The sequence below is a fragment of the Ovis aries genome, chromosome 13, assembly GCF_016772045.2.
Source record: "Ovis aries strain OAR_USU_Benz2616 breed Rambouillet chromosome 13, ARS-UI_Ramb_v3.0, whole genome shotgun sequence".
Taxonomy (NCBI): domain Eukaryota; kingdom Metazoa; phylum Chordata; class Mammalia; order Artiodactyla; family Bovidae; genus Ovis; species Ovis aries.
In genome coordinates, this window is record NC_056066.1 from 27,819,960 (window position 1) to 27,836,441 (window position 16,482).

The 16,482-nt window shown below is 45.3% G+C and overlaps 1 protein-coding gene across 9 annotated transcripts in view; it reads right to left on the bottom strand.

Moving 5' to 3' along the window:
• FRMD4A (FERM domain containing 4A) overlaps positions 1 to 16,482 on the bottom strand; it is a 703,559-nt gene that overhangs the window by 129,669 nt on the left and 557,408 nt on the right. For all 9 annotated transcript variants that reach the window (XM_060397374.1, XM_060397375.1, XM_042230562.2 and 6 more), the window contains one exon: positions 11,870 to 11,954. In XM_060397374.1, the coding sequence (XP_060253357.1) occupies positions 11,870 to 11,954 (85 nt within the window). The remainder of the gene's footprint in view (positions 1 to 11,869; positions 11,955 to 16,482) is intronic.

A 16,482-nucleotide genomic window follows, 5' to 3' on the forward strand; every position in this document is an offset into this window, starting at 1 on the left:
GCCATTTCCTTCTCCAGAGGATTTTCCCAACCCAGGGACTGAATCCTGTGTCTGCTATATTGGCAGGGGATTCTTTACCCCTGAGCCACCAGGGAAGCACTGTTTCACTTTCCACTGAATGACGCATGCTGCTTTCTCTGATCTTCTGATACATGGTATGGAAAGACAAAATGTGACTCTGCCAGGGGTGTGTGTGCGTGTATGTTCAGACAGGGCTGGGAAGATGGTGCCACTTTCTCCCACTCCACAAGATTTTATCCCAGGTAATTAAGTTGCTAAAGGAAGAGGCTTGGAGGTCATTTATCAGCAGTCTCAGAGTTAACAATATTCTCAGAAAGATTTCTACTTTAAGGGTCTCCAAGTGTTCCAAAGAAAGAGCCCCATGAGACCCCCAAGTGGCAGGTGTTATGGACCTTCTCCAAAAGTCCTGAAAGCCGGAGGAACTCGTCACAATTGCCTTGCTCCGGGGACCTTAGTGGTGGTCTTCAGACTCAACTGAGAATCTTAACAAAAAGCATTCCTCCATGGTCAGGAATGAGAGAAATTCCAGCTTTCATGGAATATTCATGAGAGAATTATAACAGAAAAGATGATGAGCAACCACATGGTAGGTTGAGGAGATTTCCATGAGGACAACCTTTGTAAAGTTCGAGCGAAACAACCTGCTGGGCTGTCCAGCCGTTTTCCTAGTAAATCACCCGTTGTAATAACCATCTTTCTTTGCACCCACAAAACGCCTGAAGAAGATGGTTTCCTGCCATCCTCTTTAAGACACTTTCTACTTTGGGGCTTTGAATAAACGCATCACTGGACCTCGTTGAGTTTCAGTTTTTTTATCAGTAGAATGAGAACACTTTCTTTTCTTTTCTTTCTTTCTTCATTCCTCCCTTCCTTAGCCATGCCTTGTGACTTGTGGGAACTCAGTTCCCTGACCAGGGATCAAACCTATGGCCCCTGCACTGGGAGCAAGGGAGGCCTGACCACTGGGCCTCCAGGAGCTCCCAGGAGAACAATTTCAAGTGCTGTGCTGAGTCTGGTGAGGTGGGCCTGTACAGGCGATTTGGACTCTAAGACCCACCACAAAGATCAAGTCTGTATTATTATTATTTTTGTTCCCTGGTCTTTACTGATCATCTGAATGCCACAGAATCTCTGTTCTGTTCATTGTTGTTTTTTTTTTTTTTCGCATTTATGTTTTAGAATTTATTGGAATCTTTAATAAGACTTAAAAAAAAAAGAGGTGGGAAGCATTGTGCAAGTGTGTGTCTACACGTGTCTGTATATCCGTCACCGTGTGTATCATCCCAGTGGGTCCTCACACCCACATTCAGCCTCGCTGTGCCCGGTGACTGCCCATCTCATTGCACAACCTGTAGTGGCTACAGGAAGGTACCCCCAGGCAGTGAGGGGCTGGGGTGCAGGATGAGACTGATGTGGTCTTGCACAATTCCTCTTTCCGAGCCCTTTGCCAGGTTTTCATCAGTCAAGTCACTTCATGTTTGTCTGGGGCACTCGCACTTGGTGGCCCGGGATTTCTCTCAGTGTCCACGGCACACACTGCATTTCATGATCTTGAGGAATCTCTCCTGTGGAGGTCATGGGCACAGCACAGATGATGGGTCTGGGTGCGTTTGTTTCTAGAGAGCTGAGGACGGAAGTCCCTCTCTGTCTTCTTTCCCTTCCTCTCTGTCATGTGAGCACACACACCAAGCCGGCATGCATCCATCTAAGAGATAAGGACTGGGATTCTGTGAGTCTGAGATGAATGCTTACATTGGTTCCTTTGTCCTGTGGGACTTGATTCTGGGCTTTTGTTTCTCTCATCTTCAGAAGGGATATCATCTGCTCATTAGCAAACCTCCTGGAAGATCTTGGCTAAAGACTGCTTATTTCAATTTCAGCAAGAAGATGGTACTTAGATTCAAGTAGCAAATATGGACCAGGGATGACTGTTCAAACTTTAATCATATGTGATATTCTCAGTTCAGTGGGGACATCTCAGTCCAGGAGGCTGGACAAGACCCCCAGCACAAAGGAGGGATTTTAAGCTCTTTTTTTTTTTTCTGACATGCTCTTCTCAATGGAGACATGTAGGCTCCAAACTTGCTAATTCTCTGGGACTGGAAACAATTTATTGAGCACTGACTATGCACCTGGTTCAGTGATACGTCAAAAGAAGCTGATTATCAAAATTTACTTAGAAAACGCTAGTGCCAACTTTTTCTCCAACCTAACAAGACATATTTCTGTGCTTCCTCAGATGGTGACCAGGGGTCCTGCCTCTTTGGTTATAATATTTGACAAGATACATTTTGAGATCAAGCATTTAAATGTGATGGATTTAAATGTGATGGATTTATTTAAAGAGTGGATGGTCATCTCCTTCAGTTTAAATGTGATATTCAAACAAGGCAGCTAGTCATCTTGACCAGTCCCTTACTTCACCCAATTTAAGTCATCTGAGGGTCAGATAACTCCTCTGAGGGACTGAACAGCAGTGTAAGGTCCTTCAGCAAGTGAGCCTCTCTTCTTGTCTCTTGGAAGGTATGCCACTGAAGACAACTGGAAGCTGGACTGCAGAGTTCTTTATTTCCTTATAACTTTAAGACCTATCATCTAAGGGAATCCTTCTTCCTAAAAACTGAAAAAAAACACTTGACATTTTATGGCCTAGAAATTGCTGTTTTGCGAAGCTTTTGAAAATGATTGTGGCAACTGATTTTTGACAGCAATCTCACTCTGCCAGTGGAGAATTCCAAGTAGACAGGATTCCATCCTGAAGGTGGGGAAAGTGCTGGGATTAGAGTCCATGTCCACCCCACCGCTCCCTCCAGCATGACAAGTCCACTGTTCCCTGGCCGGACTAACTGATGGGCCTCTCCAGTTGACGGAGGAAGCTACATCCCAGGAGAGAGACGGCCAGATGGAAAGCCTGGCAGGAGGAGCTCTGGTTTCCTGTGTCGCTTCCCAGGAAAAACACATCATCCCAGGCCCACTTCCCATGTGAGCTTTCCTAGGAACCAGACACACATTTCTGAATGAGCTTTATCCATCCCTTGGCCATGAATTTCCTTTCCATCACCCACCTGAAACACAACCAAGCTGAAAAACAGCAGACATGCTGTTGGAGCAAAATGGCCACATGGGGCACCAGTGACCCCTTTCTAAACCTCCTCCTGCTCCACTTAAAGGCAATACTCCCAGCCCCGGTCACTGCTGACCATATTCTAACATTCTGCATGTTGGACAGATTATGACTGTTATTTTCTGCTCTTTTGGTAGAAAATAGGGGGACTGAAAAGAAAGGAGAAGTGAGAGAGGATCCACTGTAGTTATGTTTTCTGCCTCCTGGTGAAGGAAGAGTGGAGGGCGGGAGCTGGCATTCGTGGCTTGGGGAAAAGGACAAGATAAATAAACAAAACACCTTTCCTCACTTTTGTGCTGTGGAAGAGATCAGAGGTTGGTTCTCTGGAGAGGATGATACATAGGAAGCTGGGATGAAGTAGGCAGAGAGATCAGGGATTAAAAGGAGGTCTACACCCCAGTGGAGGCCACTCCCTCCTCCAAATGCTAAAGTGGGAGCTGACATCCCAGGAGCAAAGTAAGGCAAGGAAGAGTCACGAGAAAAGACCCCAAGTGCTGATACTTGGGGTTCCTGTAGAAAGAACAAGCTCGCCACGGGACACAGACACAGGGACCGTCTCCACCTGGACACTGGGAGCTTTGGGTGTCTCACTCTTAGTTATGGATGGAAAGCCCCCTACATAAAAGGCAGAGTGCATGCTTGCTCTATCACTTCAGTCACGTCTGACTCTTTGCAATTGCATGGACTGTAGCCTGCCAGGCTCCTCTGTCCAAGGGATTCTCCAGGCAAGAATACTGGACTGGGTTGTCATGCCCTCCTTCAGGGGATGTTCCTGACCCAGGGATCAAACCGGTGTCTCTTACGTCTCCTGCATTGGCAGGCAGGTTCTTTACCACTAGTGCCTCCTGGGAAGCCCACATAAAAGACAGAGACCAAAATAAATCAACAGGAAACAAAAAGAACTGAAAAGACACAGAACATGCATGATAATTAATATTACTGGAGAGATAAGAGGATATTTGGTTCAAAGACAATAACAGGATAATATGTATCTACCGGGAGAAATATCAATAACCTCAGATATGCAGATGACACCACCCTTATGGCAGAAAGTGAAGAGGAGCTAAAAAGCCTCTTGATGAAAGTGAAAGAGGAGAGTGAAAAAGTTGGCTTAAAGCTCAACATTCAGAAAACGAAGATCATGGCATCCGGTCCCATCACTTCATGGGAAATAGATGGGAAACAGTAGAAACAGTGTCAGACTTTATTTTTGGGGGCTCCAAAATCACTGCAGATGGTAACTGCAGCCATGAAAATAAAAGACGCTTACTCCTTGGAAGAAAAGTTATGACCAACCTAGATAGTATATTCAAAAGCAGAGACATTACTTTGCCGACTAAGGTCCGTCTAGTCAAGGCTATGGTTTTTCCAGTAGTCATGTATGGATGTGAGAGTTGGACTGTGAAGAAGGCTGAGCTCCGAAGAATTGATGCTTTTGAACTGTGGTGTTGGAGAAGACTCTTGAGAGTCCCTTGGACTGCAAGGAGATCCAACCAGTCCATTCTGAAGGAGATCAACCCTGGGATTTCTTTGGAAGGAATGATGCTAAAGCTGAAGCTCCAGTACTTTGGCCACCTCATGCAAAGAGCTGACTCACTGGAAAAGACTCTGATGCTGGGAGGGATTGCGGGCAGGAGGAGAAGGGGATGACCGAGGATGAGATGGCTGGATGGCATCAAGGACTCGATGGACGTGAGTCTGAGTGAACTCCGGGAGTTGGTGATGGACAGGGAGGCCTGGCGTGCTGCAATTCATGGGGTTGCAAAGAGTCAGACACAACTGAGTGACTGAACTGAACTGAAAGAAAAATCAGTTAATATGAAGGAAGTCTGAGAAATTCAAAGCATGATAGCAAAGGTTAAAAAGTCAATAGAGGAGATTAAAGATGACATTGAGGAAAATCTTCCAGAAAGTAGAACAAAATGACAAAGAAGGAAAATAGGAGAAACGAGATGTCAAAGCAGGAGGTTGTGCCCAGCCTCTGGTTAACGGGGGCTCCAGAAGGAGGGCAGAGAGGAAACAGAGGGACATCATACAAGAAACAATACAAAAAACCTGCCAGAAATGAAGAGGAATACGAACCTCGGACTAAAAGTGTCTGTCTACACAACATAGAGGATTTACCAAGGCACACCATCCTGCAATTTCAGATAAAGGGGTATAGAAGGAAATCCTAACAGATCCCATGGAGGTCATGGTGGGGGCAGTCCACTTACACTGTTCAGACACGGACTTCCCCAGAGCAACTCTTGAAGACTCTGAGGCAACACCTGTGATATACTGAGGGAGGTATTCTGTATTTTCACAGCCAGTGAAACTATGAAATCAGATGTGAAGGTAAAACAAAGACTTTTTCAGGTGTGCAAGGACCCGAACATTTTACTTCCCTTATACATTTTCCCTGGATCACTGCAGGATGTTCTCCGGTGAAACAAAAGTGTAAAAACACAGGAAGACTCGGGACCCAGGAGGCAAAGTACCTACTCCAGAGTTGGGGTGAAGGAAAGACGGGACAGGAACGGGGACATCCTGGGCTGAGGGCTGCAAATGAGGCTACATTCACACAGGAGCAGAAGGTCAGAGCACTCCAAAAGGGAGGTCCCAGGAAGAACAACAAAGGCAACAAAAACCCAGCCAAGGAGAGGAACAGATGAATTACCCGATGTGTATGGAAATTAACGTCAGTAGACATTTGAAAATCTGTAGGCGCTTTTGGGAAAAAAAGATGGATGGAAACTAAAGCAAGTAACGGCAAAATGGTTATTACCTTTAGGTAAAATAACTGGTTGTCTAAAAAGGAATCGCAACCCTAGGATGCTACTTGGGTTAGTCATAACAATGGTATGCTGATGGGTACGCCTTTGGCCTAGGATTGTGGTTATCACCACACTGGGAGAAATGGGAAGGGGAAAGTGTGGGTGGGTGCATAGGAGACCTCAGTCCTCACCTATATAAAAAACGAGTAAATCAAGGAATAAGACCCTGTTCCAATTATTTAGAAGCAGAGGGAGGCAAATACAAGAAGAAACAGCTAAAAATTGTTGGAAGTGGTTGGGGGTGGGCTCTTTTTCACTAACAGCCTCTTGACTTTTAAACTATATCATATATTACTTAGATGAACATAAATGTGTTAAAAGTGGATGAAGGACTTCCCTGATGGTCCAGGGGCTAAGAGTCTGTGCTTCCAATGCAGGAGGCCCTGGTTCAATCCCTCATCAGGGAACTAGATCCCACAAGCTGCAACTAAGGTCTGGCCCAGCCAAATACACAAATAAATATTTTAAAAAATAATAATCATTTTTTAAAAGAAGTGAATGAAATTAAGTTGGAGGAAGCGGGAATGAACAGCTTATTGTATCTGAACAACGTAGATTTCCATTCTAGTACACTGTAGGAATTGCTTCCCAAGCCACAGGGAGGGTGCTGGGTCGGCCAGTATCAGCATCACCCACCAGTGATGTGTCTGGCCCTGCTCTTGGGCCCCTCAAGTCGCCAGAGGGCAGTGCGGGCTGCACAGAAGACTGCAGCCAAGATGAACTTGGATCTGATTCCAAGCAAGCAATTCTACCTCAATGGGAACTAATAAGGTGCCTGGTGGGGTGCTGGCCACCTTCACATCTATCTTGCTTAATCTTCCCAAGAAGCTGGTGGGTGGGGTTTTTTTTAATATTCTTGTTCAACTGAAGAGGAAAATGAAGTTTGGAGACATCACGAAAGGTGTCCACATTTATCGCAGTTGCTAAGACGCAGAGGTAGGAAGGGAACCCAGAAATCCAAATCCCTAATCACAGTCACTCTGCTCCAGAGCCTCCCGCCATCTTTACATATTTACAGTGGTGCCAAGCCTGTCCCACTACTTCAGGTTCCTTGTCTTTGACTAAGTTACTAAGTTTCTCCAGCACTACTTTCCTCCCTCACTCCTGAGTCTCACATAACCTAATGTATGTGAAAGAAATGTTTAAATGAAACAAGTGAACTTATTTACAAAACCGAAACAGACTTAAAGATATAGAAAACACACTTATGGTTACCAAAGAGGAAAGGTGGTGGCGGAGGGATAAATCAGGAGCTTGGGATAAAACATACACATACCGTTATGCACGGAGATAAAGCCTGAATATTCATTGGAAGGACTGATGCTGAAGCTCCAATACTTTGGCCTCCTTATGTAAAGAGCCAACTCATTGGAAAAGACTCTGGTGCTGGGAAAGATTGAGGGCAGGAGAAGAAGAGGGCGACAGAGGATGAGATGGTTGGATGGCATCACCAACTCGATGGACATGAGTTTGAGCAAACTCTGGGAGATAGTGAAGGGGAGCCTGGTATGCTGCAGTTCATTGGGTTGCAAAGAATCTGACATGACCGAGCAACTGAACAACAACAATCACTACTATATATAAGACAGATGACCAACAAGGACCTACTGTATAGCACAGGGAACTCGACTCAACAATCTGGGATAACCTATATGAGAAAAGAACCTAAAAAAAAAATGAATATATATATGCTGCTGCTGCTGCTGCGTCACTTCAGTCGTGTCCGACTCTGTGGGACCCCACAGACGGCAGCTCACCAGGCTCCCCCGTCCCTGGGATTCTCCAGGCAAGAACACTGGAGTGGGTTGCCATTTCCTTCTCCAATGCATGAAAGTGAAAAGTGAAAGTGAAGTCGCTCAGTCGTGTCCGACTCTTAGCGACCCCCTGGACTGCAGCCTTCCAGGCTCCTCCGCCCATGGGATTTTCCAGGCAAGAGTACTGGAGTGGGGTGCCATTGCCTTCTCCACGAATATATATATAACTGAATCATTTTGCTGTACACCTGAAAATAACACAGCATTGCAACTATACTCCAATAAAAGTAAAAGAAAAATTCTATATACTCTGAGTGTCAATTATGCAAATAAAAATATTATTTTCGATGATGAGAGACAGGTGGCCTTGTGACATGATTCTGTCTCCTTTGTCACCATCAGAAAAGCCATCTCTGGCTCACTGGCAGGACTCACTACGCTCCAGGACAGATGCTGAGAAGAGAGAGCAGGGGCTCTAGAGGGGCACTCAGGTCTGCAGGGCAGATAGGGTCCAGGTCTGATGCCATGGGCACCTGGACCCTATATGTGGCTTGTTCCTAATGTATCACCTCCTCCACTTGGGGAACCTATAATATTTAGTTCTGGGGATTTCTTTTTTATTTCCCATTAATCCCAGAGACCTCTGTGATCATGATTTGGAAACACCAAGTGTCACCTTCAGCTCAGCATCTGTTACTAGACTGAACTGAACAACTCTGGGAGAAACCACATCTGCTCCCTTAACCTAGGGGCCTGGATACGAACAATCTGGGGGCAACTTTTCACTTGCCAGGGCTGACAGCCATCTCACCCCAGCAGCAACTTTCCAAGCATTTACTGTCCAAGTCTGCCCCCTTGTGGACAGTCCTCACTGCTTATTTCTTTCAAAGTGCTCTCACATGGATTAAGCAAAGCCCACCAGACACTTGCTACCTATGAGATAAGTTAAGACTGGTATTATTTTCACTTTATGGTGAGAAAATGAGGTTTAGAGAGATAAAGAAAACCACAAATCCCTAGAGTGACAGTTAGCATCTTTGTGCTGCCATTTAGAAAAATCCCCAAACACTCTAGTCAGAGTGCCCTGCGCTTGAGCTCAGGTTAAGTCCTGGTTCAGCAACCGTCACGGAGCAAGGTTCTTTCACAGATTGAATTTGATCACTACCATAGCCTCCAGGATTCTGAACACTTGCATTTGGTGGAACTATTTTGTGCAGTGAGGTGCTGAAATCTTTCTAGAAGGAAAAGTGATGGCTGATAGACCATTTCAAGTCTTTTGTGTGCTTCAATGTGTGGTGGGTTGCTGTAGTCCCTCAAAGCTGGGTTTAGTTAAGCAGGAAAAGTACAGACAGCAAGATGGGAACTCCTTTGAACACAGCCATTGACTATGTCACAACAGGTGTACCTGGCTTTGAAGTTCTCTGTGGAGGGTTTGACTGCAAGGGCACAGGGCAGCCCAGAGGCTGAGCTCTGCGATCCTGAGTCAGGCTGCCAGCGACAGCCATTCAGTAGATATGCAACCCTGGTGAATCTCATAACCACCCTGTGTCTCAGCTGCCTCACAGAGAAAGCTAGGATAAAGAAGAGTATTCACTTCAGAGATGGTGCAAAGTTTCAGCCACATAACTTACAGAGGGCACTCAGCGCCAAGCCAGCCACGCTTCCACGGGAGCAGCTGTCAGCAACCCCTCTCCCCGGCCGCTGATGAGCTGGCCTAAGGCTGCACTCGTGAGATAGAAAGAGGTTTGTCGGCAGGTGCAAAGCAGGTCTCTACTTTAAATACATTGCCCCAGGTACGGTTCTCAACCCCAGGACGGAGTGTCCTCGGAATCTTCTGTGGGCATTTTGGGTTATCCAGTGAAAGGAAACACTACAAGAATATGGGAAATTGGATGCAAGAGACTGTCCCACTCAATTAAGAACTGTCCCATGAAGGGATATGGCCCTAAAGAAGATGTACAAATGGCCAGGGAGCACATGAAACGATGCTCAACATCGCTCATCATCAGGGAAATGCAAATCAAAGCCACAAGGAGAGATCATCTAACACCACTAGGATGCTGGTTTATTTTTGAAAACCCAGAAAGTAGTGAGCGTTGGTGAGGATGTGCAAATTTGGAATCTTTATGTGCTGTTGGTGGGAATATAAAATGATACAGTCTTTATGGAAAGCAGTCAGGCAGGTCCTAAAAAACTGAAAAACAGAATTACCACATGATTGAGCAATTCCACTTCTGGGTATTCACCCCAAACTACTGAAAGCAGGGATATGAATAGATACTTATAAACCTATGTTCTTCCAGTAGTCACATACATATGTGAGAGCTGAACCTTAAAGAAGGCTGAAGAATTGATGCTCTCGACTTGCGGAGTTGGAGAAGACTCCTGAGTCCCTTGGACAGCAAGGAGAGCACACCAGCCAATCAATCCTAAAGGGAATCAACCCTGAATATTAACTGGAAGGACTGCTGCTGAAGCTGAAGCTCTAATACTTTGGCCACCTGATAGGAAGACATACTGGAAAAGATCCTGATGCTGGGAAAGACTGAGGGCAAGAGGAGAAGGGGGTGACAGATGATGAGATGGTTGGATGGCATCGTTGACTCAATGGATGTGAGTTTGGGCAAACTCCAGGAGATAGTAAAGGACAGGGAAGCCTGGCATGCTGCAGTCTGTGGGGGTGCAGAGTCGGAGCCGACTGAGTGACTGAACAACAACAACGTTCACAGCACCATTACTCCTAGCAACCGGAAAGTGAAAGTCATGCAAGTATCCACTGAAGGACGGATGAACAAACAAAAGGTGGAAAATGCATACGATGGAATATCAGCCGTCAAAAGGAAGGAAATTCTGACACATGATACAATACGGATGAAGCTTGAGGACATTGCGCTAAGTAAAATAAACCCAGCACAGAAGGTCAGATATTGCAGGAGTCCCCTTATATGAGGGACCCAGACTAGTCAAATACAGAGAAATAGAAAGTAGAATGGAAGTTGCCTGGGTCTGGGGGTGTGGGGAATAGGGAATTATTGTTTAAGGGATACAGAGTTTCAGCTTAGTAAGATGGGGAGTTCTCTGGATAGATGGTAATGGTGGTTGCACAACAGGCAAACATGTGATACCTGTTAAGTATTAACATACACTTATCAGTGGTTACCATGGTAAATTCTATCACAGTTAGAAAATGTCCCAGTGCCATAGAGAACAGTGGTTGATAAGAGGGTCGGGGTGGGCTGGGGAGGGATGGATTGGGAGCTTGGGATTAGCAGATGCAAACTACTATTTGTAGAATGGATGAAGAAGGCCCCCTACTGAACAGTGCAGGGAATGATATGCAATATCCCAGGATAAACCACAGTGGAAAAGAATACAAAAAAGAATGAATATGTGTATAAATGACTCACTTTGCTGTACAGCAAAACACTGTAAATCAACTTCTTGTTCTTTTCCAGTCACTAAGTCGTGTCCAACTCTTTGCAACCCCATGAACTGCACTATGCCAGGCTTCCCTGTCCTCCACTAAATCAGCTAGACTTCAACAAATAAATTTAAAAAGTTGTCCCACCCACAGTACCAATAGCATCCTTTTGAGAGATACTTCCAGAATATCCAAAAATGGTTAAAGAGGCTCATTTATACTCATGAGACCTAGTGCATTAGTCACTCTAGGCTGGGTTTCCCCTTTTAGGTCACAGCTGCCAAATTAAGGAGACACCTAAAATCAAGTTAAGAAACACCTCCAAGGAGCCTAACACAGTTACAGGATTGGAAGGAGTCATGTTATAAACACTTGACAGCTTTAGCTCCTTGGAGTTTATAGCCATTTATTTATAGCCATTAATTTAGAAATTACTTCTACTAACCAATAGAAGTAGTAGATGCAATGCAGGAGACCGGAGTTCAACCCCTGGGTCAGGAAGATCCCCTAGAGACGGGAATGGCAACCCACTCCCATATTCTCGCCTGGAGAATCCATTGGACTGAGGAGCCTGTGGGGGCTATAGTCCATAGAGTCGGACACGACTGAGTGACTAACACACTTTCTACTAATCAATAGCATCGTGATAGGGGCAGCAAGCTGGGATTCTCAGCTACAAAGGAGACTTTCAGATTTCAACATAAAACTCCAAACAGGAAGAAGTAGTTCTTACCTTGTAGATACAGGACTTGGCATTCAGGAAGAAAAGCTCGATGGTGGCATTGTCCTTCAGGTATGAGATGCTCTCGATATAGAACCTGCAAGAGAACAGCTGCCAATGAACCACAGACACACCGACCGATGAGGCAGAAAATGAAGTTGTCTGAGTTACATGATCTGACTGGAGGATGAGGACTTCCAACCCAACAGGAACAAAAGAAAAAGTCATCAATTCCTTAGTGCTTTTCAAGTTTTATTATAGTGGATTAGGACCATCAAGACTGACAGCCCTTCCATAGCTAGGAGCCAGGTTCGCCGTCAGCCTCCAGGAGTAAACTTGAACTTGACCATTTACTTCTATTTTCCTTACCTGTTTCCAATTTTTTTTTACAATGTCACTTGTTTCCATTACATTACTTTCTGTCCTAATCACTGGTAAGTTGGAGTTTTAAAAGATAATTTCTTTTGCTTAGTCGAATAAAAGGCCTTATTTTTCTTTGAAATGGTTATGACAGATCTTCTGAAGACAGCAAGGTGGGGTTTGACATCTCCACCTCCAGAAGGCTGGGGCCGGTGTTCTTAACACTGTGATATTCATGCACATGAAGCCAAATGAAAATCAGATTCTTATGCAGATGAAGCTTATGGGGTTTTTTTCAAGATGACACATGCTGAAATTATTTAAGTTTGCATTCAGTAAGTCTTTACAAGTTGATTCTGGAGTTTATTCAATTCCCTAATTAGATAAGGCACTTGTACTTGTCTTGGGATCAGCTGTACTGAGGGAGCCGGGATGACAGGGAGAAGGAAATGACTGGCACCAGAGCCTTGGAGGGGAGGACGCTCTGAGTGAGGGGTGACAACTCCTGGGGGGGCCTCATGGAAACTGGGTACCTGCCTCGTGGAAACTGGGGGCACCTGCCTTGTGGAAACTGGAGGCACCAAGAGGGAGTGGAAGGCGAAATGAGAAAAAAACAAGTGCTGTGGTCTTTCAGAACAGCATTAAGATGCGATGGAAGGAGTCACGGGGAGGGAGCCAAGAGCCCCGTAATCTGCGCCCAGGGCTGTGTGATTCCGGACAAGTCATGCTGGGCTTCTGCTTGCCAGACTATAGAAGACAGCAGCACGCCATCAGCAGTTCCCCACCTAAAATATCTGCTGCTTTCAAATACTGGAACCTAATTCAGATTAAGAGCTTCCTGGTGGTAAAGAATCTGCCTGCATGCAGATCCCTGGGCTGGGAAAATCTACTGGAGAAGGAAATGGCAACCCACTCCAGTATTCTTGCCTGGAGAATTCTATGGACAGAGGAGGTGACGGGCTACAGTCCACGGGGTTGCAAAAGAGTCGGACATGACTTCGAGAGTAAACGATAAACACAGTAAAACCAACACACCAACACCGCATAAGACAAACAACATGTTTGTGTAGGCTAGGGTAAATCCACGGCATCCCACTTTGCAACCTCTGGTCTACAGCTAAGTAAACAACAGCTTTGACCATTTCACAGATATGCACAGAGGCTGTTGTGATGAATACAACACAGATTCAGTTAAATTTGTGACTAACTCCAGAGTAACTTTAGATATTAGTATATATTTTCAATCCACAGATATTAGTCCTACAATTACCATCATGAAAGGTCTACCAAATTTCTGGAAATGACAACACCATCTTCATTTGTGTGAAGCCTGGGAATGAACAGGCTGGCTGATTACCCCTTTCCCCTACTGAAAATACAAAGCACTTGCCTCCTGCTTTTGGACCAAGCGTTTTAGGTCATGAAGGTCTCCATAAAGCGTCTGCAGCAGTCTCAGAGAAACTGGGAAGCTGCGCCCCTTTCACTCTCCTAATAACAAAGACTTGAAATGCGGTAGCAAATTCTACTTCTCAAAGCAAAACACAGTTGTCTCTCTGTATTGGCAGGGGATTGGTTCCAGGACCCCCTCCCCAAGGGTATCCCTTGGATGCTCAAGTCTCTGATATAAAATGGTGCACTACAGTCAGTACATATCAGGGTTTTACATCTGATCCATGCATATGGAGAACTGACTGCAAGTTAAATGTTATGTCATTTAAAAGTCTCCATCCCTTGTAAAAGGTTCTTGGCGATGGATAGTCAGAATAGCAAAATCAGAAGGAAAGAAGGCAGACAGATGGAAGGGAAGGGAAAGGAAGGCAGGTGGGGGAGGGGAGGGTGACAAAGGCTCAGAACGGGCTTTGGGGCAGGGGGTTGGGGACAGCAAAGCCAGATTATCTGGGAGACTTGCTGTACTGTGCTTACTTGCTCAGTGTGTCTGACTCTGCGACCACATGGACTGTAGCCTGCCAAGCTCCTCTGTCCATGGGATTCTCTAGGCAAGAACACTGGAGTGGGTTGCCATGTTCTCCTCTAGGGGATGTCCCCAGCCCAGGAATCGACCTGGGGTCTCCTGCATTGCAGGTGGATTCTTTACCAGCTGAGCTACCAGGGAAGCCCAGAGACCTGCAAAGGTGGCCTATTACAAATCAATTCTGCCTCTATACCTGTGTCCAAACTATTCCTCTCACCCCAGAACAATCCTGCTGCAGATCCCAGCTCACTCCTGCTCTCTCTCGCCTTGCTCAGTCATGACATGTTTTCATTGACTCTGCGGACGGTCCCCACAGAGGATCTCCTCTCCTGGGCTCCTGTGACACCCTCTGCTTATTGTGTGGCCCCGGTCCTGTGATTCCCTGTTCCCTGAGATGCCTTCTCACTAGGCTGCTGACTTATTAAGTGCTGGGACCCAATCTCATTCACTTTTGCATTCCCAGCACTAATCCAGGACCTGGCACCAACATGTACCATTTTTTAAAATTTTATTTCTTTATATTCTTATTATTTTCCATTATGGCTTATCACAGGATTTTGAGTATAGTTCCCTGTGCTATATAGTAGGACCTTGCTGTTTATCCATGCTAAATGTAACAATTTGTATCTGGGGTATCCTGGTAGCTCAGACAGTGAATAATCTACCTATAATGCAGGAGACCCAGGTTTGATCCCTGGGTTGGGAAGATGCCCTGGAGAAGGGAATGGCTACCCACTCCAGCATTCCTTTTTTTAGATATATATATATATATATATATATATATATATATATATATATTTTTTTTTTTTTTTTTTTAAATTTTTGGCTGTGCTGGGTCTTTGCTGCTGCATGAGTTTTTCTCTAGTTGCAAGAGCAGGGGCAACTCTCTAGTTGCAGCTCGCAAGCTTCTCATTGCACTGGCGTCTCTTGTTTGGAGCACGGGCTCTGGGGTGCGAGAGCTTCAGTAGGTACTGCACCACATGGGCTCAGCAGTTGCGGCTCCTGAGCGCTGCACAGGCTCAGCAGCTGTGGTGCACTGGCTTAGTTACTCTGCAGCATAAGGGATCTTCCCAGATCCGGGGTCGAACCCATGCCTCCTACACTGGCAGGCAGATTCTTTACCACTGAGCCACCAGGGAAACCCTACTCCAGCATTCTTGCCTGGAGAATTCCGTGGACAGAGGAGTTTGGAGGATTCCGTGGACAGAGGAGTCTGGCAGGGTACCAAACCCCAGGTCCCAGTCTATCCCTCTCCCTTCCTGCCTCCCCCTTGGCAGCCACAAGTCTGTCCTCTATGTCTTGTGAGTCTGTTTCTGTTCCACAGATGAGCTCCTTTTGTGTCACAGCTTAGATTTCACATAAAAGTGATATATATGGCCCTTGTCTTCCTTTTTCTGAGTTACTTCACATAGTATGATAATCTCTAGTTTCATCCATATTGCTGCAAATAGCATTATTTTGTCCTTTTTATGGCTGAATAGTATTCCACTGTATATATAACATGTAAGTTTCTATGAGTGAAAAGGTCTGATTTTCAACTGTTCTCCTCTCCATACACCACTGTTGGGAGTTCTTATTGGACAGTGAAATGAGTGACAAAGACATGTGGGAGGGAGGAAAAAAAAAATAAATGATTTCCCAGACCATTTATAATGTTTAGGGGTCCTTACACTCCACACGGGCCCCTGCCCCTCTACCCCTTCTCTCAGTGTGAACATGCAAAGCTGTTCACAGAGATATGCTGATGACTTTGAATCCTAGAGCCAGGAGAGCAGCAGAGGCTTCTGGAATTTGCCAGTGAGTGACCTTAGTTCTGTAATAATTATGAACCTAAAGCTGTTGGGTCTGAAATAACTTGATTTTCAAAACAATGCCTTATGTCTCGATCCCAGTCATTTTAATACTTGACAATTAAGGAGTGAAGACATTCTGTCCCACCTCCTCCCGATTTTTTCTTCAACAGCATATTAAGCAAAACATTACAATTCCCTTTCCAGCTCTCTAATGATGAGAAACTGAAATGAGAGGGCAAGTGTTATGCCTTTTGAGGTAGCATTTGTTCTCTGGCTTCACAAGAGACAGGAAGGTGGAGGAAATAACTATATTCTGAGGTGGAGGGGAAAAAAAAATCACTTCTCTTTGACAGAAACTGGAAAGCAGTTTCCTGTTAACCTTTATCACCAAGAAACAGCCTGGGAAACCCGGTGAGTTCCAGGGCTGTCTTATTATTGTTCTGTAATCCTGGATATTTAATTCATCCTGGACTTTCCATCTGTGCTAGGGAGCTGGTGAG